The 22,112-nt window shown below is 50.7% G+C and overlaps 2 protein-coding genes across 11 annotated transcripts in view; one reads left to right on the top strand and one right to left on the bottom strand.

Moving 5' to 3' along the window:
* MYBPC2 (myosin binding protein C2) overlaps positions 1–16,668 on the top strand; it is a gene marked incomplete at its 5' end in the record, with an annotated part of 98,215 nt that extends 81,547 nt beyond the window's left edge. Inside the window, 8 exons of the mRNA XM_085045400.1 lie at positions 152–240; positions 3,117–3,309; positions 8,060–8,199; positions 10,155–10,314; positions 13,109–13,245; positions 15,065–15,251; positions 16,019–16,043; positions 16,559–16,668. Coding sequence (XP_084901526.1) covers positions 152–240; positions 3,117–3,309; positions 8,060–8,199; positions 10,155–10,314; positions 13,109–13,245; positions 15,065–15,251; positions 16,019–16,029 — 917 coding nt within the window. The remainder of the gene's footprint in view (positions 1–151; positions 241–3,116; positions 3,310–8,059; positions 8,200–10,154; positions 10,315–13,108; positions 13,246–15,064; positions 15,252–16,018; positions 16,044–16,558) is intronic.
* A 1,706-nt stretch (positions 16,669–18,374) lies between these two features.
* On the bottom strand, positions 18,375–21,997 carry LOC146422937 (myeloid-associated differentiation marker homolog). 10 transcript variants are annotated; one of them, XM_085045375.1, is made up of 4 exons: positions 21,953–21,989; positions 21,683–21,766; positions 21,435–21,561; positions 18,375–20,193 (listed from the first exon to the last, which is right to left on the bottom strand). In XM_085045375.1, the coding sequence occupies exon 4, from the start codon at positions 20,184–20,186 to the stop codon at positions 19,314–19,316; it is 873 nt and encodes a 290-aa protein (XP_084901501.1). In that variant the 5' UTR covers positions 20,187–20,193; positions 21,435–21,561; positions 21,683–21,766; positions 21,953–21,989; the 3' UTR covers positions 18,375–19,313. The 10 variants fall into 10 exon arrangements, 7 of the variants coding, with proteins under 7 accessions (XP_084901501.1, XP_084901495.1, XP_084901496.1 ...); XM_085045369.1 differs by having other exon boundaries at positions 21,435–21,627; positions 21,879–21,971; XM_085045370.1 differs by having other exon boundaries at positions 21,435–21,594; positions 21,879–21,971.
* Between the last annotated feature and the right edge of the window lie 115 nt (positions 21,998–22,112).

Raw genomic sequence — 22,112 nt, 5'->3', positions numbered from 1 at the left:
GAAAATCCCAAAACCAATGGGGGAATTTCCGAGCCTTTGGGGGAAAATCCCAAAATCAGAGGAGAGAGCCCGAAATACGAGGGAAACCCCAAAAAGGACGAGGACCCCAAAATTGGGGGTTCTGATCCCAAAACTGTGTGTTTTCCCCCAGAACGCCCCAAAATCCGACTGCCGAGGCACCTGAGGCAAACCTACGTCAGGAAGGTGGGAGAGCAGGTGAACCTGGTGATCCCCTTCCAGGTGAGCCAAAAATCCCAAAAAATCCCAAAAAATCCCAAAAAATCCCAAAAAATCCCAAAAATTGGGAAATCCTAATAATGGGGGAGCAGGTGAACCTGGTGATCCTGTTCCAGGTGAGCTGGAAACCCCAAAAAATCCCAAAAAATCCCAAAAATGGGAGAGCAGGTGAACCTGGTGATCCCCTTCCAGGTGAGATAGAAACCCCAAAAAATCCCAAAAAATCCCAAAAATGGGAAATCCCAAAAATGGGAGAGCAGGTGAACCTGGTGATCCCATTCCAGGTGAGATAGAAACCCCAAAAAATCCCAAAAAATCCCAGAAATGGGAAATCCCAAAAATGGGAGAGCAGGTGAACCTGGTGATCCCCTTCCAGGTGAGCTGGAAACCCCAAAAAACCCCAAAAAATCCCAGAAATGGGAAATCCCAAAAATGGGAGAGCAGGTGAACCTGGTGATCCCATTCCAGGTGAGATAGAAACCCCAAAAAATCCCAAAAATTGGGAAATCCTAAACATGGGGGAGCAGGTGAACCTGGTGATCCCATTCCAGGTGAGCTGGAAACCCCAAAAAATCCCAAAAATTGGGAAAACCCAAAAATGGGAAATCCCATAAATGAGAGATCCCAGAAATGGGGGAGCAGGTGAACCTGGTGATCCCATTCCAGGTGAGACAAAAATCCCAAAAATTGGGAAATCCTAATAATGGGGGAGCAGGTGAACGTGGTGATCCCCTTCCAGGTGAGCTGAAAACCCCAAAAAATCCCAAAAATGGGAAATCCCAGAAATGGGGAGCAGGTGAACCTGGTGATCCCGTTCCAGGTGAGCTGGAAACCCCAAAAAATCCCAAAAAATCCCAAAAATGGGAGAAATCCTAATAATGGGGGAGCAGGTGAACCTGGTGATCCCATTCCAGGTGAGCCAGAAACCCCAAAAAATCCCAAAAATTGGGAAATCCCAGAAATGGGGAGCAGGTGAACCTGGTGATCCCATTCCAGGTGAGCTGGAAATCCCTAAAAATCCAAAAAAATCCCAAAAATGGGAAATCCCAAAAATGGGGAGCAGGTGAACCTGGTGATCCCCTTCCAGGTGAGCTGGAAACCCCAAAAAACCCCAAAAAATCCCCAAAATGGGGGAAATCCTAATAATGGGGGAGCAGGTGAACCTGGTGATCCCCTTCCAGGTGAGACAGAAACCCCAAAAAATCCCAAAAAATCCCAAAAATTGGGAAATCCTAAAAATGGGGAGCAGGTGAACCTGGTGATCCCGTTCCAGGTGAGCTGAAAATCCCAAAAAATCCCAAAAATTGGGAAATCCTAAAAATGGGAAATCCCAAAAATGGGGGAGCAGGTGAACCTAGTGATCCCCTTCCAGGTGAGCCAAAAATCCCAAAAACTCCCCAAAATTGGGAAATCCTACAAATGGGAAATCCCAAAAATGGGAAATCCTAAAAATGGGGAGCAGGTGAACCTGCTGATCCCATTCCAGGTGAGCCAGAAATCCCAAAAAATGGGAAATCCCAAAAATTTGAAATCCCAAAAATGGGAAATCTCAAAAATGGGGGAAATCCCAAAAATGGGAATCCCGAAAATGGGAAATCCTAAACATGGGGGAGCAGATGAACCTGGTGATCCCATTCCAGGTGAGCCAGAAATCCCAAAAAATGGGAAATCCCAAAAATTTGAGATCCCAAAAATGGAAAATCCTAAACATGGGAAATCCCAAAAATGGGAAATCTCATAAATAGGAGATCCCAAAAATGGGGGAAATCCCCAAAATTGGGAGCAGGTGAACCTGGTGATCCCATTCCAGGTAAGCCAGAAATCCCAAAAAATGGGAAATCCCAAAAATTTGGGATCTCAAAAATGGGGGAAATCCCGTAAATGGGAAATCCCAAAAATGGGGAATCTCATCAATGGGAAATCCCAAAAATGGGAAAATCCAAGAATTGGGGATCCTGAAAATGGGAAATCCCAAAAATGGGGATCCCGAAAATGAAGGAAAATCCCAAAAAATGGGAAATCCCAAAAATGGGAAATCCCGAAAATGGGGGAAATCCCGAAAATGGGGGAAATCCAATAATTGGGATCCCGAAATTGGGGAAAATCCCAAAAATGGGAAATCCCAGGAACTGGGGATCCCGAAATTGGGGGAAATCCCACAAATGGGGAATCTCAAACACAGAGGATCCCAAAACTGGGAAATCCCATAAATTGGGATCCCGAAAATGGAGGAAATCCCGAAAATGGAGGAAATCCCGAAAATGGAGGAAATCCCAAAAATGGAGGAAATCCCGAAAATGGGAAATCTCAAAAATTGGGATCCCAAAAATGGGAAATCCCAAAAATAGGAAATCCCAAAAATAGGGATCCTGAAAATGGGAAATCCCAAAAATTGGAAATCCCAAAAATGGGAAATCCCAAAAATTGGAAATCCCAAAATTTGGACAATCCCAAAATTTAAGAGACCCAGGGATTGGGGTTTGATCCATAGGGACACCTGAACCCCACAGATCTATAGGGCTGACCAAGCCCCGCCCCCTGTAGGGCAAGCCCCGCCCCCGGGTGACGTGGACGAAGGAGGGCGGGGCTATAGGGCAGCCCCATAGATCTATAGGGTTAACTGAACCTATAGGGACACCTCAACCCCATAGATCTATAGGGACAATTCAACCCCATAGATCTATAGGGCTGACCAAGCCCCGCCCCCTGCAGGGCAAGCCCCGCCCCCAGGTGACGTGGACGAAGGAGGGCGGGGCTATAGGGCAGCCCCACAGATCTATAGGGACACCTGAACCTATAGGGACAACTGAACCCCATAGATCTATAGGGACAACTCAGCCCCATGGATCTATAGGGCTGAGCAAGCCCCGCCCCGTTAGGGCAAGCCCCGCCCCCAGGTGACGTGGACGAAGGAGGGCGGGGCTCTGGGCGATGACATCCACGTGCGCACGTCGGACCGCGACACGGTGTTCTTCATCCGCGCCGCCGCCAGGGGGCACTCGGGGCGCTACGGGCTGAGCGTGCGCATTGAGGGCATGGAGGACACGGCCGAGATGAGGCTGAGGATCGTCGGTAACTGGGGGAACTGGGAGCGACTGGGAGGGACTGGGAGCGACTGGGAGGGACTGGGAGCGACTGGGATTGGGAACTGGGAGCACTGGGAGTGATGGGATTGGGAACTGGGAGTGTCAGCATTGAGGGCATGGAGGACACAGCAGAGATGAGGCTGAGGATCGTCGGTAACTGGGGGGACTGGGAGGGACTGGGAGCGACTGGGAGCGACTGGGAGCGACTGGGGAACCAGGCCAGGGCACTGGGATTGGGAACTGGGAGTGTCAGCATTGAGGGCATGGAGGACACGGCCGAGATGAGGCTCAGGATCGTCGGTAACTGGGAGCGACTGGGAGCGACTGGGAGTGATGGGATTGGGAACTGGGAGCACTGGGAACACTGGGAGTGATGGGATTGGGAACTGGGAGCACTGGGAGTGATGGGATTGGGAACTGGGAGTGTCAGCATTGAGGGCATGGAGGACACGGCAGAGATGAGACTGAGGATCGTCGGTAACTGGGGGGACTGGGAGGGACTGGGAGGGACTGGGGACAATGGGGGAACTGGGAAGGGTCACTGGGATTGGGAACTGGGAGCACTGGGGAACTGGGAGCACTGGGATTGGGAACTGGGAGAACTGGGAGCAACTGGGACAATGGGGGAACTGGGAAGGGTGACTGGGATTGGGAACTGGGAGCACTGGGAGATACTGGGAGACACTGGGAATGATGGGAATGGGAACTGGGAGTACTGGGAGGGACTGGGAGCACTGGGATTGGGAACTGGGAGCACTGGGAGTGTCAGCATCGAGGGCATGGAGGACACGGCAGAGATGAGGCTGAGGATCGTCGGTAACTGGGGGAACTGGGAGCACTGGGAGCGACTGGGGACAATGGGGAAACTGGGAAAGGTCACTGGGATTGGGAACTGGGAGCACTGGGGAACTGGGAGCACTGGGATTGGGAACTGGGAGCACTGGGAGCACTGGGATTGGGAACTGGGAGCACTGGGAGATACTGGGATTGGGAACTGGGAGCACTGGGAGGGACCAGAGGAGCACTTGGGGGTATTTTAGGGGTATTTAGGTTATTTTTTTATATTTGGGGTATTTTTGGGGGTTTTGGGGGATTTTTTTGGGTTTTGGGGTATTTTTGGGGCTATAGAAGGGATTTTTTCGATATTTAGGAATATTTTTTGGGGTTTTTTTGGGGTTTTGGGATGTTTTGGGGTCCCTGAGGTCACTTTGTCTCCCAAGAACCAGCAGGTGAAGGAGGTTTGGGGATTTTTGGTAGATTTTTGGGGCTATTTAGGGCATTTTTGGGGCTATTTGGGGGATTTTTGGGGCTAGTTAGGGGATTTTTGGGGCTATAGAAGGGATTTTTTCGATATTTAGGTTATTTTTTGGGATTTTTTGGGGTTTTGGGATGTTTTGGTGTCCCTGAGGTCACTTTGTCTCCCAAGAACCAGCAGGTGAAGGAGGTTTGGGGCTAGTTGGGGGATTTTTGGGGCCATTTAGGGCATTTTTGGGGCCATTTAGGGGATTTTTTTGATATTTAGGGTATTTTTGGGGGGTTTTTTTGGGTTTTTTTTGGTTTTTGGGTGTTTTGGGGTCTCTGAGGTCACTTTGTCTCCCAAGAACCAGCAGGTGAAGGAGATTTGGGGTTATTTAGGGGATTTTTGGGGCTATTTAGGGCTTTTTTGGGGCTATAGAAGAGATTTTTTTCAATATTTTAGGGTATTTTTTGGGATTTTTTCAGGGGTTTTTTTGGGTTTTGGGGTGTTTTGGGGTCTCTGAGGTCACTTTGTCCCCCAAGAACGTGCAGGTGAAGGAGCTTTGGGGTCATTTAGAGGATTTTTGGGGTCATTTAGGGGATTTTTGGGGCTAGTTGGGGCATTTTTGGGGCTATTTAGGGCATTTTTGGGGCTATAGAAGAGATATTTTCGATATTTAGGGTATTTTTGGGGATTTTTTTGGGGGTTTTTTTTGGGTTTTGGGGTGTTTTGGGATCTCTGAGGTCACTTTGTCCCCCAATAACCCGCAGGTGAAGGAGCTTTGGGGTTATTTGGGGCATTTTTGGGGCCATTTAGGGCATTTTTGGGGATTTTTTCGATATCTAGGGTATTTCTGGGAGTATTTTTTCGGGGTTTTTTTTGGGTTTTTTTGGGTTTTGGGGTCCCTGAGGTCTCTTTGCCCCCCAGAGAAGCCAGGGCCCCCCAGGAACGTGCAGGTGAAGGAGCTTTGAGGTTATTTAGGACATTTTTGGTGCCATTTAGGGGATTTTTGGGGCCATTTAGGGGATTTTGGGGGATTTTTTTTATATTTTGGGTATCTTTTGGGGTATTTTTTGGGGGTTTTTTTGGGTTTTGGGGTGTTTTGGTGTCCCTGAGGTCACTTTGTCCCCTAAGAACCAGCAGGTGAAGGAGCTTTGGGGCTATTTGGGGGATTTTTGGGGCTATTTAGGGGATTTTTGGGGCCATTTAGGGGATTTTGGGGGATTTTTTTTATATTTAGGGTATTTTTTGGGATTTTTTGGGGTTTCTTTGGGTTTTGGGGTGTTTTGGGGTCCCTGAGGTCACTTTGTCCCCCAATAACCCACAGGTGAAGGAGATTTGAGGTCATTTAGGGCATTTTTGGGGCTATTTAGGGGATTTTTGAGGTCATTTAAGGCATTTTTGGGGATTTTTTCGATATCTAGGGTATTTCTGGGTGTATTTTTTGGGGGGTTTTTTTGGGTTTTGGGGTGTTTTGGGGTCTCTGAGGTCTCTTTGCCCCCCCAGAGAAGCCAGGGCCCCCCAAGAACGTGCAGGTGAAGGAGCTTTGGGGTTATTTAGGGGATTTTTGGGGCTATTTGGGGGATTTTTTTGGCTATTTAGGGGATTTTTGGGGCTATAGAAGGGATTTTTTCGATATTTAGGGTATTTCTGGGTGTATTTTTTTGGGGTTTTTTTGGGTTTTGGGGTGTTTTGGGGTCCCTGAGGTCACTTTGTCCCCCAATAACCCACAGGTGAAGGAGACTTGAGGTCATTTAGGGCATTTTTGGGGCTATTTGGGGGATTTTTGGGGCTATAGAAGGGATTTTTTCGATACTAGGGTATTTTTTGGGATTTTTTTTGGGTTTTTTTTGGGTTTTGGGGTCCCTGAGGTCTCTTTGCCCCCCAGAGAAGCCAGGGCCCCCCAGGAACGTGCAGGTGAAGGAGGTTTGGGGCTAGTTAGGGGATTTTTGGGGCTATTTGGGGCATTTTTGGGGCTATAGAAGGGATTTTTTCGATATTTAGGAATATTTTTTGGGGGTTTTTTTGGGTTTTGGGATGTTTTGGGGTCCCTGAGGTCACTTTGTCCCCCAATAACCCACAGGTGAAGGAGCTTTGGGGTCATTTAGGGGATTTTTGGGGCTATTTGGGGGATTTTTAGGGCCATTTAGGGGATTTTGGGGGATTTTTTTTATATTTTGGGTATCTTTTGGGGTATTTTTTGGGGGTTTTTTTGGGTTTTGGGGTGTTTTGGGGTCCCTGAGGTCACTTTGTCCCCCAAGAACGTGCAGGTGAAGGAGCTTTGGGGTTATTTAGGGGATTTTTGGGGTCATTTAGGGCATTTTTGGGGCCATTTAGGGGATTTTTGGGTATTTTTTTATATTTAGAGTATTTTTTGGGGTATTTTTGGGGGTTTTTTGGGTTTTGGGATGTTTTGGGGTCCCTGAGGTCACTTTGTCCCCCAAGAACCAGCAGGTGAAGGATATTTGAGGTTATTTAGGACATTTTTGGTGCCATTTAGGGCATTTTTGGGGGATTTTTTTGATATTTAGGGATTTTTTTGGGATTTTTTTGGGGGCTTTTTTGGGGGCTTTTTTGGGTTTTGGGGTGTTTTGGGGTCCCTGAGGTCACTTTGTCCCCCAAGAACGTGCAGGTGAAGGAGATTTGAGGTTATTTAGGACATTTTTGGGGCTATTTAGGGGATTTTTGGGGATTTTTTCGATATCTAGGGTATTTCTGGGTGTATTTTTTCGGGGTTTTTTGGGGTGTTTTTGGGTTTTGGGGTCCCTGAGGTCTCTTTGCCCCCCAGAGAAGCCAGGGCCCCCCAAGAACGTGCAGGTGAAGGAGGTTTGGGGCTATTTAGGGCATTTTTGGGGCTATTTAGGGCATTTTTGGGGGCTATAGAAGGGATTTTTTCGATATTTAGGGTATTTTTTGGGGTTTTTTTGGGGTTTTGGGATGTTTTGGTGTCCCTGAGGTCACTTTGTCTCCCAAGAACCAGCAGGTGAAGGAGGTTTGGGGATTTTTGGTAGATTTTTGGGGCTATTTAGGGCATTTTTGGGGCCATTTAGGGGATTTTTTGAGATTTTTTTGATATTTAGGGTATTTTTTGGGGTTTTTTTTTGGTTTTGGGGTGTTTTGGGGTCCCTGAGGTCACTGTGTCCCTCAATAACCAGCAGGTGAAGGAGATTTGAGGTTATTTAGGACATTTTTGGGGCTATTTAGGGCATTTTTGGGGCTATAGAAGGGATTTTTTTGATATCTAGGGTATTTTTTGGGATATTTTTTTGGGTTTTTTTGGGTTTTGGGGTCTCTGAGGTCTCTTTCCCCCCCAGAGAAGCCAGGGCCCCCCAGGAACGTGCAGGTGAAGGAGGTTTGGGGCTATTTGGGGGATTTTTGGGGCTATTTAGGGCATTTTTGGGGATTTTTTCGATATCTAGGGTATTTCTGGGTGTATTTTTTCGGGTTTTTTTTGGGTTTTGGGGTGTTTTGGGGTCTCTGAGGTCTCTTTGCCCCCCAGAGAAGCCAGGGCCCCCCAAGAACGTGCAGGTGAAGGAGGTTTGGGGGTTCAACGCCCTGGTGGAATGGGAACCTCCCGAGGACGATGGCAACGCTGAGATCACCGGTTACACCATCATGAAGGCCGACAAGAGAACCATGGTGAGACCCCAAAATTACCCCAAAAACACCCCAAAGTTACCCCAAAATGATACCCAAAATGATCCCAAAAACACCCCAAAATTACCCCAAAATTATTCCCAAAGTCATACCTAAATTATATCAAAATTATCCCAAAATCACATCAAGATTACCCCAAAAATTGCGGCAAAATTACTCCAAAATCATACCAAACTCACCCCAAAATCATCCCCAAAATTACCCCAAAATCGCCCCAAAATGATCCCAAAATTATCCCAAATTTACCCCAAAATGATCCCAAAATTATTCCCAAAATCATGCCAAAATGATATCAAAATTATACCAAAAATTACCCCAAAATTACTCCAAAATGAGCCCCAAAATTACCCAAAAATTTCCCCAAAAATCACCCCAAAATTATCCCCAAAATTACCCCAAAATTATCCTGAAATTATCCCAAAATTATCCCGAAATTAGCCAAAAATGATGCCAAAAACACCCCAAAAACACCCCAAAATGATCCTCAAAATCACCCCAAATTTATCCCAAAATGTCCCCAAAATGAGCCTCAGAATTGACGAAATTTATCCCAAAAACACCCCAAAATGATCCCCAAAATCACCCCGAAATTATCCCAAAATTACCCCAAAAATCACCCCAAAATGACCCCAAAATGATCTCAAAATCATGCCAAAATTATCCCTAAATTACCCCAAAATTATCCCCAAAATCACCTCAAATTTACCCCAAAATGACCCCAAAATTATCCCCAAAATTACTCCAAAAATCACCCCAAAATGACCCTAAAATTTCCCCAAAAATCACCCCAAATTTACCACAAAATTACCCGAAAATTTCCCCAAAATCACCCCAAAATTTCCCCAAAATCACCCCAAAATGTCCCCAAACGCTGAGATCACCGGTTACACCATCATGAAGGCGACAAGAGAACCATGGTGAGACCCCAAAATTACCCCAAAACCACCCCAAATTTACCCTGAAATTATCCCAAAATTACCCAAAAATTACCCCAAAATTATCCCAAAATTATTCTAAAAATACCCCAAAAATTACTGCAAAATTACCCCAAAATCATTCCTAAATGATCCTCAAAATCACCCTGAAATTACCCCAAAATTATCCCCAAAATCACCCAATTTACCCCAAAATTAACCCAAAATGATCCCAAAAATTACCCCAAAATGAGCCACAAAATCACCCCAAATTTACCCCAAACTTAACCCAATTTACCCCAAAATGACCCCAAAATCCCTAAATTACCCCAAAATGACTCCAAAATTAACCCAAATCACCCCAAAATGACCCCAAATCCTCTCAAAGCTCCCCCAAAATGACTCCAAATCACCCCAAAATGACTCCAAATCATCCCAAATCATCCCAAAATTCCGAAATGACCCCAAAATGACCCCAAAATGACCCAAAATCCCCAAAATTGGCAGGAGTGGTTCACGGTGTACGAGCACAACCAGCCACTGCGCTGCACGGTGTCGGAGCTGGTGATGGGAAACCCCAAAATCACCCAAAATCACCCAAAATCACCCCAAAATCACCCCAAAATCACCCCAAATCACCCCAAATCACCCCAAAATCACCCCAAGTTACCTCAAAATAACCCCAAAATCACCCCAAATCACCCCAAAATCCCAGAATGACACTCAAAATGACCCCAAATCACCCCAAAATGACCCTCAGAATCCCTAAATGACCCCAAAAGGACTCCAAAATCACCCCGTAATGACCCCCAGAATCCCAAAATTACCCCAAAATCACCCCAAATCACCCCAAAATGACTCCAAAATTACCCCCAAATCACCCAAAAATTACCCCAAAATCACCCCAAAATGACCCCGAAATCCCCTCAAAGCTCCCCCAAAATGACTCCAAATCACCCCCAAATCAGCCCAAAATTCCGAAATGACCCCAAAATCCCCCAAAATTCCCCCAAATTCCCGCAGGAGTGGTTCACGGTGTACGAGCACAACCGGCCGCTGCGCTGCACGGTGTCGGAGCTGGTGATGGGCAACGAGTACCTGTTCAAGGTGTTCAGCGAGAACCTGTGCGGGCTGAGTGAGAAACCAGGGCTGTCCAAAAACACTGCTGTCATCCCCAAAGCTGGTACCCCAAAATTTGGGGGTTTTTGGGGGGATTTTGGGGTGATTTGGGGAGATTTGGGGGTGATTTGGGGGAGTTTTGAGAGATTTTGGGGAGATTTGAGAGGATTTTCAGGGGATTTTTGAGGGGATTTGGGGTGATTTTGGGGGATTTTTGGGGTGATTTGGGAGATTTGGAGAGGATTTGGGGGAGTTTTGAGGGGATTTAGGGGATTTTAGGGGGATTTTGAGGGGATTTTGGGGAGATTTTTGGGGATTTTGGGGGGTTTTTGGGGTGTTTTGGGTTACCTGTGTGGGCTGAGCGAGAAACCAGGGCTGTCCAAAAACACTGCTGTCATCCCCAAAGCTGGTATCCCAAAATTTGGGGGTTTTGGGGGATTTTGGGGTAATTTGGGGAGATTTGGAGGGGATTTGGGGGGTTTTGAGAGGATTTGGGGGAGTTTTGAGGGGATTTAGGGGGCTTTGGGCAGATTTGGGGTGATTTGGGAGATTTGGGGTGATTTTGGGGAGATTTGGGAGGATTTGGGGAGATTTGGGGATTTAAGGATTTTGGGGGATTTGGGGGAGATTCGAGGGGATTTTGAGGGATTTGGGGAGATTTGGGGGATTTTGGGGTGATTTGGGGATTTTGAAGGATTTTGGGGAGATTTGGGGGATTTTGGGGAGTTTTGAAAGGATTTTTGGGGGATTTTTGGGGTGTTTTGGGTTACCTGTGCAGGCTGAGTGAGAAACCAGGGCTGTCCAAAAACACTGCTGTCATCCCTAAAGCTGGTAACCAAATTTGGGGGATTTTGGGGAGATTTGGGGGAGATTTGGGGGGGTTTTGAGGGGATTTGGGGAGATTTGAGGGCATTTTTAGGGGGATTTTGGGATTTTTTCTCACACCTTTTCCCCTCCCATTCCCCTTTCCCCAAACCCAAAAACCCCCCAAAAAACCCCAAAAACCCCAAAAACTCCAAAACCCCAAAAACCCCAAAACCCCCAAAACCCCAACCCTCTTTCTCACCCCACATCTCCCTCACCCCACATCCCACCCCATTTTGGGGTCCCTCACCCCATTTTTAGGGTCTCTCACCCCAATTTTGGGATCCCTCACCCCATTTTTGGGATCCCTAACCCCATTTTTAGGATCCCTCACTCCATTTTGGGGTCCCTCACCCCATTTTTGGTGTCTCTAACCCCATTTTTGGGGTCCCACACCTCATTTTTGGGGTCTCTAACCCCATTTTTAAGGTCCTTCACCCCATTTTTGGGGTCCCTCATCCCGTTTTTAGGGTCCCACACCCCATTTTGGGGTCCCTAACCCCCCAAATCCCCCCAGAGCTGCGCCTGAAGCCCCCGCAGTACCAGGAGCACGATTTCCGCTCAGCCCCGCAGTTCCTCACCCCATTTTTTGGGTCCCTAACCCCATTTTGGACTCCCTCACCCCATTTTTGGTGTCCCTAATCCCATTTTTAGGATCCCTCACCCCATTTTTGGAGTCCCTAACCCCATTTTTGGTGTCCCTCACCCCATTTTTGGGATCACTCACCCCATTTTTGGGATCTCTAACCCCATTTTTGGGGTCCCACACCCCATTTTGGGGTCCTTAACCCCATTTTTAGGGTCTCTAACCCCATTTTGGGGTCACTCACCCCATTTTTGGTTTCCCACACCCCATTTTTAAGATCCCTAACCCCATTTTTAGGATCTCTATCTCCATTTTTCCGATCCCTCACCCCATTTTTGGTGTCCCTAACCCCATTTTTAGGGTCTCTAACCCCATTTTTGGTGTCCCTCACCCCATTTCGGGGTCCCTCCCCCCATTTTTGGGATTCCTAACCCCATTTTTGGTGTCCCTAACCCCATTTTGGGATCCCTATCTCCATTTTTAGGGTCCCTCACCCCATTTTTGGGGTCCCTAACCCCGTAAATCCCACAGAACTCCGCCTGAAGCCCCCTCAGTACCAGGAGCACGATTTCCGCTCAGCCCCGCAGTTCCTCACCCCATTTTTGGGGTCTCTAATTCCATTTTGAGGTCCCTCACACCCTATTTAGGGATCCCTCACCCCATTTTTGGTGTCTTTAACCCCATTTTTTGGGTTCCTCACCCCATTTTTGTTGTCCCTAACACCATTTTGGTGCCTCTCAACCCATTTTTGAGGTCCCTCACCCCATATTTGGTGTTCCTAACCCCCTTTTTATGATCCCTAACCCCATTTTTAGGGTCTCTAACCCCATTTTTGGGGTCCCTCACCCCATTTTTCGGATCGCTCACCCCATTTTAGGTGTCTCTCACCCTATTTTAGGGTCCCTAACCCCATTTTTGGTGTCTCTCACCCCATTTTTAGTGTCCCTCACCCCATTTTGGTGTCCCTCACCCCATTTTTCGGATCGCTCACCCCAGTTTTGGTGTCCCTAACCTTATTTTAGGATCCCTCACCCCATTTTAGGGTCCCTGTCCCCATTTTTGGTGTCACTCACCCCATTTTGGTGTCCCTCACCCCATTTTTGAGGTCCCTCACCCCATTTTTAGGGTCCCTAACCCCATTTTTGGTGTCCCCCACCCCATTTTGGTGTTCCTAACCCCATTTTTGGGGTCCCTCCCCCCATTTTTGGGGTCCCTAACCCCGTAAATCCCACAGAACTCCGCCTGAAGCCCCCGCAGTACCAGGAGCACGATTTCCGCTCAGCCCCGCAGTTCCTCACCCCATTTTTGGGATCCCTAACCCCATTTTGGGATCCCTCACCCCATTTTTGGTGTCCCTAACCCCATTTTTGAGGTCTCTAACCCCATTTTGGGGTCCCTAACCCCCCAGAGCTCCGCCTGAAGCCCCCGCAGTACCAGGAGCACGATTTCCGCTCAGCCCCGCAGTTCCTCACCCCGCTGGTGGATCGCAGCGCCGTCGCCGGATACTCCACTGCTCTCAACTGCGCCGTCAGGGGTCACCCCAAGGTCTGCGGGGGGCTTGGGGGGGATTTGGGGGGTTTAGGGGGGTTTTGGGGGGATTTGGGTGGGATTTGGGGGATTTGGGGGGGCTTTGGGGGATTTGGGGGGATTTGGGGGGATTTGGGGGGCTTTGGGGGATTTGGGGGGATTTGGGGGGCTTTGGGGGATTTGGGGGGATTTGGGTGGATTTGGGGGATTTGGGGGGATTTAGGGGATTTGGGGGGTTTTGGGGGATTTGGGGGAATTTGGGGGATTTGGGTGGGATTTGGGGGTTTTGAGGGATTTAGGGGATTTGGGTGGAATTTGGGGGTTTTGGGGGATTTGGGGGATTTGGGGGTTTTGGGATTTGGTGGGATTTGGGGGGTTTTGGGGATTTAGGGGGATTTGGGGGGATTTGGGAGAATTTCGTGGGATTTGGGTGGGATTTGGGGGATTTGGGGTGCCCCTGGCTCTTTTTCCTCCCAAAAAAGGGGGTTTGGATGGGATTTGGGGGGGATTTGGGGTGCCCCTGGCTCTGCTTTCCCAAAAATATGGGGGTTGGGATGGAGATTTGGGGGGATTTGGGGTGCCCCAGGCTCTTTTTCCCCCCAAAAAATTGGGGTTGGACGGAGATTTGGGGGTTTTGGGTGGAATTTGGGGTACCCCTGGCTGGTTTTGGGGGTGTCCCAACAGGGCTGTGGCTGTTTTTGGGGTGCCCTGGGCTGTTTTTGGGGTGCCCTGGGCCGGTTTTGGGGTACCCCGGGCCGTTTTTGGGGTTTCTGGGCCATTTTTGGGGTGTCCCAATGGTGCTCTGGGCTGTTTTTGGGGTATCCCGGGCCGTTTTTGGGGTTTTTGGGCTGTTTTCGGGGTGTACCCCTCTCACCCCCCCACTATCCCAGCCCAAGGTGTTGTTTTTGGGGTTTTTGGGCCATTTTTGGGGTACCCAGCCCATTTTCGGGGTGTACCCCTCTCACCCCCCCACTATCCCAGCCCAAGGTGTTGTTTTTGGGGTTTTTGGGCCATTTTTGGGGTACCCAGCCCATTTTCGGGGTGTACCCCTCTCACCCCCCCACTATCCCAGCCCAAGGTGGTGTTTTTGGGGTTTTTGGGCCATTTTTGGGATGTCCCAATGGTGCTCTGGGCTGTTTTTGGGGTGTCCCGGGCTGTTTTTGGGTTACCCAGCCCATTTTCGGGGTGCATCCCCCCTGACCCCCGTGCCATCCCCCAGCCCAAGGTGGTGTTTTTGGGGTGTCCCAGGCTGGTTTTGGGGTTTTTGGGCCGTTTTTGGGCCGTTTTTTGGGCCGTTTTCGGATTTTTTGGGGTTTTTGGGGGTTTTGGGCCGTTTTGGGGGTTTTTGGGCCGTTTTTGGGCCGTTTTTGGGGTTTTTGGGCCGTTTTTGGGTTTTTTTGGGGTTTTTGGGCCATTTTTGGGCCATTTTCGGGGTGCATCCCCCCTCACCTCCCCGCTGACCCCCAGCCCAAGGTGGTGTTTTTGGGGTGTCCCAGGCCGTTTTTGGAGGTTTTGGGCCGTTTTTGGGGTTTTTGGGCTGCTTTTGGGGTTTTTGGGCCGTTTTTGGGTTTTTTGGGGTTTTGGGGCCGTTTTGGGGGTTTTTGGGCCGGTTTTGGGCCATTTTTGGGCCATGTTTGGGGTTTTTGGGCCATTTTTGGGTTTTTTTGGGGTTTTTGGGCTGTTTTTGGGGTGTCCCAGGCCGTTTTTGGGGTTTTTGGGCCGTTTCTGGACCGCTTTTGGGCCGTTTTTGGGGTTTTTGGGCCATTTTTGGGCCGTTTTCGGGGTTTTTGGGCCGTTTTCGGGGTCCATCCCCTCTCACCCCCCCACCATCCCGCAGCCCAAGGTGGTGTGGCTGAAGAACCAGGTGGCCATCGGCGAGGACCCCAAGTTCCTGGCGCGGCACAGCCAGGGCGTGCTGACCCTGCTGATCCGCAAGCCAGGGCCCTTCGACGGCGGAACCTACAGCTGCCGCGCCGTCAACGAGCTGGGCGAGGCGCTCACCGAGTGCCGCCTCGAGATCCGCGGTGAGGGGGGACCCAAAATCAGGGCTGAACCCCAAAATCGGGGCTGAACCCCAAAATCGGGGTTGGACCCCAAAATTGGGGTTGGACCCCAAAATCGGGATTGGACCCCAAAATATGGGGGGAGGTCGTTAATGTTATGGGGAAGTTCTTGGATTTGGGGTTTGGTACCTGAAGGAGGTGATGGATGAAGAAATTTGGGAAGAAATTGGGGAAGAAGTGATGCCCCAAACCCTGGGGAGGTCAGAAAATCCCTGAGGGGGACCCCAAAATCGGGGTGGGACCCCAAAATTTGGGGGGAGGTCGTTAATGTTATGGGGAAGGTGCTCGGGGTCTTGGATTTGGGGTTTGGTACATGGGGAGGTGATGGGTGAAGAAACTGGGGGAGAAGTGGCACCCCAAACCCTGGGGAGGTCTCCCTGAGGGGGACCCCAAAATCGGGGTTGGACCCCAAAATTGGGGCTGGACCCCAAAATCAGGGTGGGACCCCAAAATTTGGGGGGAGGTCGTTAATGCCTTGGGATCTTGGATTAGGGTTTGGTACATGGAGAGGTGATGGATGAAGAAATTGGGGAAGAAGTGACACCCCAAACCCTGGGGAGGTCACCAAACCCTGAGGGGGACCCCAAAATCCTGCTGGGACCCCAAAATCGGGGCTGGACCCCAAAATCTGGGGGGTCAGGGATAACTGGGGAGGGTCTCTGCTGTCTGGGGTCACTGTGGGGTCTGGGGGATGCTGAAGACCCTAAAAAATGTTTCTCTCTCCACAGTGCCCCAGTGATGGAGACCGGAATGGTGAGGAGGGGATTAATTAGGGGGGTTAATTAGGATGTCATTAATTGGGGGGTTTGATGGGAGGGGGTTTGGTTTGGGGATTGATTGATTGGTTGGGGGAATTAACTGAGGTGATCTTTAATTGAAGGAATTAACGGGTGGTATTTAAAGTTGTATTTGGGGGTCTTTAATGCAGGAGGTTTAATTAGGAGGCCTTTAATTAGGGGGTGTTTAATTGGGGGGTGGATTTTGGCGTGGTAATGCTTGGGGGGTTTTTCCTTAATTTCCCTCACTTTTATCCCCATTTTTCCTTAATTTTATCCCCATTTTCCTCACTTTTTCCCCATTTTCCCTCACTTTTATCCCCATTTTTCCTCACTTTTTTCCTCACTTTTATCCCCACTTTTCCTCAATTTTATCCCCATTTTTCTTCACTTTTTTCCCCATTTTTCCTCACTTTTATCCCCATTTTCCCTCCCTTTTATCCCCATTTTTCCTCACTTTTATCCCATTTTTCCTCCCTTTTTCCCCCACAGGCCACCAAACACCCCAACCTGCTGCTGATTGGAAGAAGAGGCTGCAGCTGCCGGATATATAAATTTAAAAAATTAAATAAATAAATAAAATTACTCAGCAACCTCCCAAACTCTGTGCTTCATTTCCAGGAGGAAAAACCTAAGGAATTGGAGATAATTTCCTACCTTTTCCACCTCATGTTTTCTTCTCTTTTCCTCTCCTGTTTCCTGGGTTTTTTCCGCTCGTGGTTCTTTGCCTTTTCTCCCCTCAGGTTTTTCTCTCTTTTCCCCTCTATTTCCCACCCTTTTTCCCTTCACGTTTCCTGCCTTTCTTCCCTCAAATTTTCTGCCTTTTCCCCCTCAGGTTTCCTGTCTTTTCCGCTCACGTTTTCTGCCTTTTTTCCCTCATGTTTTTTGCCCTTTTTCCCTCACATTTTCTGCCCTTTTCCCCTCATGTTTCCTGCCCTTTTCCCCTCATGTTTCCTGCTTTTTTTTCTTCACATTTCCTGCCTGTTTTCCTTCAGATTTTCTGCCATTTTCCCCTCACATTTCCCGCCCTTTTCTCCCCTCACGTTTCCCACACTTTTTTTCCCCTCAGGTTTTCCCTCCTTTTTTTCCCTCACATTTTCTGCTTTTTTTCCTTCACACTTCCTGCCTGTTTTCCTTCATGTTTCTTCTCTTTTCCCCTCACATTTTCTGCCCTTTTCCCCTCAGGTTTTCTGTCTTTTCCCCTCACATTTTCCTCTCTTTCCCCCTCAGGTTTCCTGTCTTTTCCCCCTCAGGTTTCCTGTCTTTTTCCCCTCACGTTTTCTGCTCTTTCCTCCTCACATTTTCTGCTCTTTCCCCCTCACGTTTTCTGCCTTTTTCCCTCATGTTTTCTGCCCTTTTTTACTCACATTTTCTGCCCTTTTCCCCTCACATTTCCCTTACTTTTCCCCTCACATTTCCCTCTCTTTCCCCCTCACATTTTCCCGCCCTTTTCTCCCCTCACGTTTTCCGCCTTTTTCCCCTCAAGTTTTCTGCTTTTTTTCCTTCACGTTTCCTGCTCTTTTCCCCTCACGTTTCCTGCTTTTTTTCCCCTCACATTTCCTGCCCATTTTCCTTCAGGTTTCCTGTCTTTCCCCCTCACATTTCCCTCTCTTTCCCCCTCAGTTTTTTCTGCCATTTTCCCCTCACATTTCCCGCCCTTTTCTCCCCTCACGTTTCCCGCTCTTTTTGCCCCTCATGTTTTCCCTCCTTTATTCCCCTCATGTTTTCTGCCCTTTTCCCCTTACATTTCCCACCCTTTTCCCCTCAGGTTTCCTGTCTTTTCTGCTCACGTTTTCTGCCTTTTTTCCCTCATGTTTTTTGCCCTTTTTCCCTCACATTTTCTGCCCTTTTCCCCTCATGTTTTCTGCCTTTTTCCCCTCACATTTCCCGCCCTTTTTGTCCCCTCAGGTTTTCCCTCCTTTTTCCCCTCACGTTTTCTGCCCTTTTCCCTTCATTTTTCTGCCCTTTTTCCTTCACATTTTCTGCCCTTTCCCCCTCAGTTTTCTGCCCTTTTCCCCTCACATTTTCTGCTTTTTTTCCTTCACATTGTCTTCCCTTTTTCCCCTCACATTTTCTGCCCTTTTCCCCTCATGTTTTCTGCCTTTCTCCCTTCACCTTTTCTGCCTTTTTCCCCTCAGTTTTCTGCCTTTTTCCCCTCATGTTTTCCCTCCTTTTTTCCCCTCACGTTTTCTTCCATTTTCCCCTCACGTTTCCCACCCTTTTCCCCTCATGTTTTCCCTCGTTTTTCCCCTCAGGTTTTCTGCTTTTTTCCCCTCCCATTTCCCCCTCGCAGACACTCATCACCTCATTAAGAAGCAGAAATATCCTTTTAATGACATTGCACACCCCAAACCCCCCCAAATTAAGGCCTCGGTGGTGTCCCCCTCCCCAAAACCCCAAATTATCCCAAAATTACCCCAAAATCCCTGCAGGAAGGATCCGTAACTCCCTCAGGCACTTGATCCCATCCCCAAATCCTGCCCCACAGAGGACCCAAAACCCTTTAAGGCACCTAAACCCACCCTGGGTGAGACCCCAGACCCTTATTAGGGTCCAAATCCCTCCCTGGGTGGGTGCAGACCCCATAAGGAGACCCCAGACCCTTATTAGGGTCCCAATATCTCCTCAGGGGAGACCTTGACCCCAATAAGGGTCAGATTGTGCCCCAGAGAGGACCCCAGACCCCCATTAGAGGCTTAATCCCACCCTGGGGAGACCCCAGACCCCTATTAGCATCCGGATCCCACCCTGGGGAGACCCCAGACCCATTTTAGGGCCTCAAACCCACCCCAGGGTGACCCCAGACCCCTATTAGCATCCAGATCCCATCCTGGGGAGACCCCAGACCCCCATAAAGGCACATTGGGAGACCCCAGACCCCCATAAAGGCCCAGATCCCACCCTGGGGAGACCCCAGACCCCCATAAAGGCCTCAATCCCAACCCGGCGAGACTCCAGACCCCCAAAAAGGCCCTGTGGAGACCCCAGACCCCTATAAAGGCACTGTGGGAGACCCCAGACCCCCATAAAGGCCCTGATCCCAACCTGTGGAGACCCCAGACCCCCATAAAGGCCCAGATCCCAACCTGCGGAGACCCCAGACCCCCATAAAGGCTCTGTGGGAGACCCCAGAGAGGCCAAACCTGACCCAGGAGAGTACCCAGACCCCCACAAAGGCCCCGTGGCAGACCCCAGACCCCCACAAAGGCACCGAAACCCCCCCAATCTCCCCCCAACCCCACCCCCCTCAAGCCCTCAGCAGCACCAACCTCCCCGTCTGCCCCAAATCCACCCCGAACGCCACCAGGTTGATCCCGCTGAGCACGGCCACCAGCACCTTCCTGTCCCAGCCGCAGGTGGGCAGGCAGCCGTAGGGCCTCCTCGACTGACCGCCCATGTCGTCCGAGAAGCTGTAGAGCGACCACAGCACCGTGGCCGCCCCGTAGGCCACCACCCCCAGGCCGGCGTAGACCCCCAGACCCCACCGCATCCCCTCGGGGTCCCTCATCCAGCCGCACCACCCCCAGCCCAGCAGGCAGCCCCCCACCAGCAGCACCCCCAGCACGAAGGACACGCAGAAGATGCCCAGACACCAGCGGATGGCCGCGGGGCCGGACGCGGCGTCCAGCTCGGCCGACAGCCCCAGCAGCAGGAGGGCCAGGAAGGCTTCGGCCACCTTGAGCAGGCCGGACGGCGTGGCCAGGTACGGGGCGGCCTCGCCCGGCCTGGCCCGGTCGCGGGTCACCTCGGCGGCGTAGGCCAGCGTGGCGATGGCCGAGGCGGCCGTGGCGGCGGCGCGGAGGGCGCGGGGACGGCCGTGGTGGTCGCCCTCCCGGCCGCGCAGGTGACCGAGCGGCCACAGGACGGTGGCGGTGGCGCAGGCCATGGCGGCGGCCAAGGCCAGGGCCAGCGGGAGGTCGCGGCGGGGAGGAGGGCGGCGGAAGAGGTCGTTGAGGAGGAGGAGGGTGGTGAGGATGAAGGACAGAGCCCAGGCGGACAGGCAGCCGTCGCCCTCGCCCGGGTTCCAGTAGCCGGGGGCTGCGGCCAGCGCCAGGGCCAGCAGGGCGCTCAGGGCCTGGACGCAGCGAAGGACGGCCGGGGCGCCGCACGGGGGGGGCATCCTGGGGCTGCGGAGAGAAGGGGATTGGGGGATTTGGGGGATTGGGGTTGTTGGGGTATTGGGGTTGTTTGAGGGGTATTGGGGGATTTGGGGATTTGGGGGATTTGGGGGATTGGGGTATTGGGGGTATTGGGGTTATTGGGGGATTTGGGGGATTGGGGGTATTGGGGTATTTGGGGTTTGGGGTATTGGGGTATTGGGGTATTGGGGTATTAGGGTAATTGGGGTATTGGGGGATTGGAGGGATTGGGGGTATTAGGGGTAATTGGGGTTATTGGGTTATTTGGGTTATTGGGGGTATTGGGGGTATTGGGTTATTTGGGGTATTGGTTATTGGGGGTTATTGGGTTATTTGGGTATTTGGGGTATTGGGGGTATTTGGGTTATTGGGGTTATGGGGGTATTGGGGTATTGGGGTATGGGGTTATTGGGGAGGTTATTGGGGGTTATTGGGGTATTGGGTATTGGGGGATTTGGGTTATTGGGAAAGTATTGGGGCTATGGTATTGGGTTATTGGGGGTATTGGGTTATTTGGGGTTATTGGGGGTATTGGGTATTGGGGGATTTGGGGTATTGGGGTTATTGGGGTATTGGGGTTATTGGGTTATATTGGGGTATTGGGGTATTGGGGTTTTGGCACTGGGTTTTGGAAAAAGGGGGATATTGGGGGTTTTGGGATTGGGGATATCTGGAGGTGTTGGGGTGTATTTGGGGTAAAAAACAAAAAAAACAAAAAAAAAAAAACACATTAGCATCTGGCTGTAGAGAATGAATCGGGAAACACACGCGATTTATCAGGAGAACTGAGGAGATTTAGGGCGAGAATAAAAAAACACACAAAAAAAAAACACAAAAAAAAACACACACCAAAAACCCACACCAACAAAAAACACACCCACGGAGCGAATTTCGGGGGAAATCCCCACTTTTCGGGGACCCCAATAATTCCCGGGGGGTCCCAGATGTGCAGGGGGGAGGGGCGCTCCGGGCCGTGCCCATATAAGGTTTGGGACAATCTCCCTCCTCGCCCCGCCCCGCCCCGCCCGGGCGCTGCCCGCATCCTGTGGGATTTGGGGGGTTTTGGGGGATTTTTGGGGGGTCCCGGGAGACCCCAAATCTCCGGGGAATGGCGCTGAGGTGGGGAGGGACACCCCAAACCCCCTCAGTGTCACCTCCCCTTCCCCACAGTGTCACCTCCCCTTCCCCACTAAACCCCAAAGACCCCCGAGGAGGGTCCCGGCGCTCACCCGAGCGGGTTCGGCTTTTTCCGGAGGAGTTCGGCGGTTCGGTTCGGCTTTTTCCGGAGGAGTTTGGGGTCTCGGTTCGGCTTTTTCCGGAGGAGTTTAGGGGTTCGGTTCGGGTCTTTCCGGACGAGTTTAGGGGTTCTGTTCGGGTCTTTCCGGAGGAGTTTGGGGGTTCGGTTCGGCTTTTTCCGGACGAGTTTGGGGGTTCGGTTCAGCTCCTAACGGAACCGGTTCGGCTCTTTCCGGAGGAGTTTGGGGGTTCGGTTCGGCTTTTTCCGGACGGGACGGTGCCGCCTCGGGTCCCTCCGGACTCGGTTCGGCTCCTAACGGACCGGACGGTCCCGGTTCGGCTCCTAACGGACCGGTTCGGCTTTTTCCGGAGGAGTTTGGGGTTCGGTTCGGCTCCTAACGGACTGGACGGTCCCGGTTCGGCTCCTAACGGACCGGTTCGGCTTTTTCCGGAGGAGTTTGGGGATTCGGTTCGGGTCCCTCCGGGCTCGGTTCGGCTCCTAACGGACCGGTTCGGGTTTTTCCGGTGGAGTTAGGTGTTCGGTTCGGCTCCTAACGGACGGTTAACCGGCTGGTTCGGGACGGTTCGGCTCCTCCCGGTTCGGGTGTGTCCGGAGCGGTTCGGTTCCTCCCGGTTCGGATTCGGAACGGTCCCGGTTCCTCTCCGGTTCG

This window comes from Lichenostomus cassidix, unplaced genomic scaffold (genome assembly GCF_008360975.1).
Source record: "Lichenostomus cassidix isolate B80296 unplaced genomic scaffold, HeHo_3.0 HiC_scaffold_38, whole genome shotgun sequence".
Lineage (NCBI taxonomy): Eukaryota > Metazoa > Chordata > Aves > Passeriformes > Meliphagidae > Lichenostomus > Lichenostomus cassidix.
The sequence above is the reverse complement of the archived record's forward strand: the minus strand, read 5'-3'. Positions and strand labels throughout refer to the sequence as shown.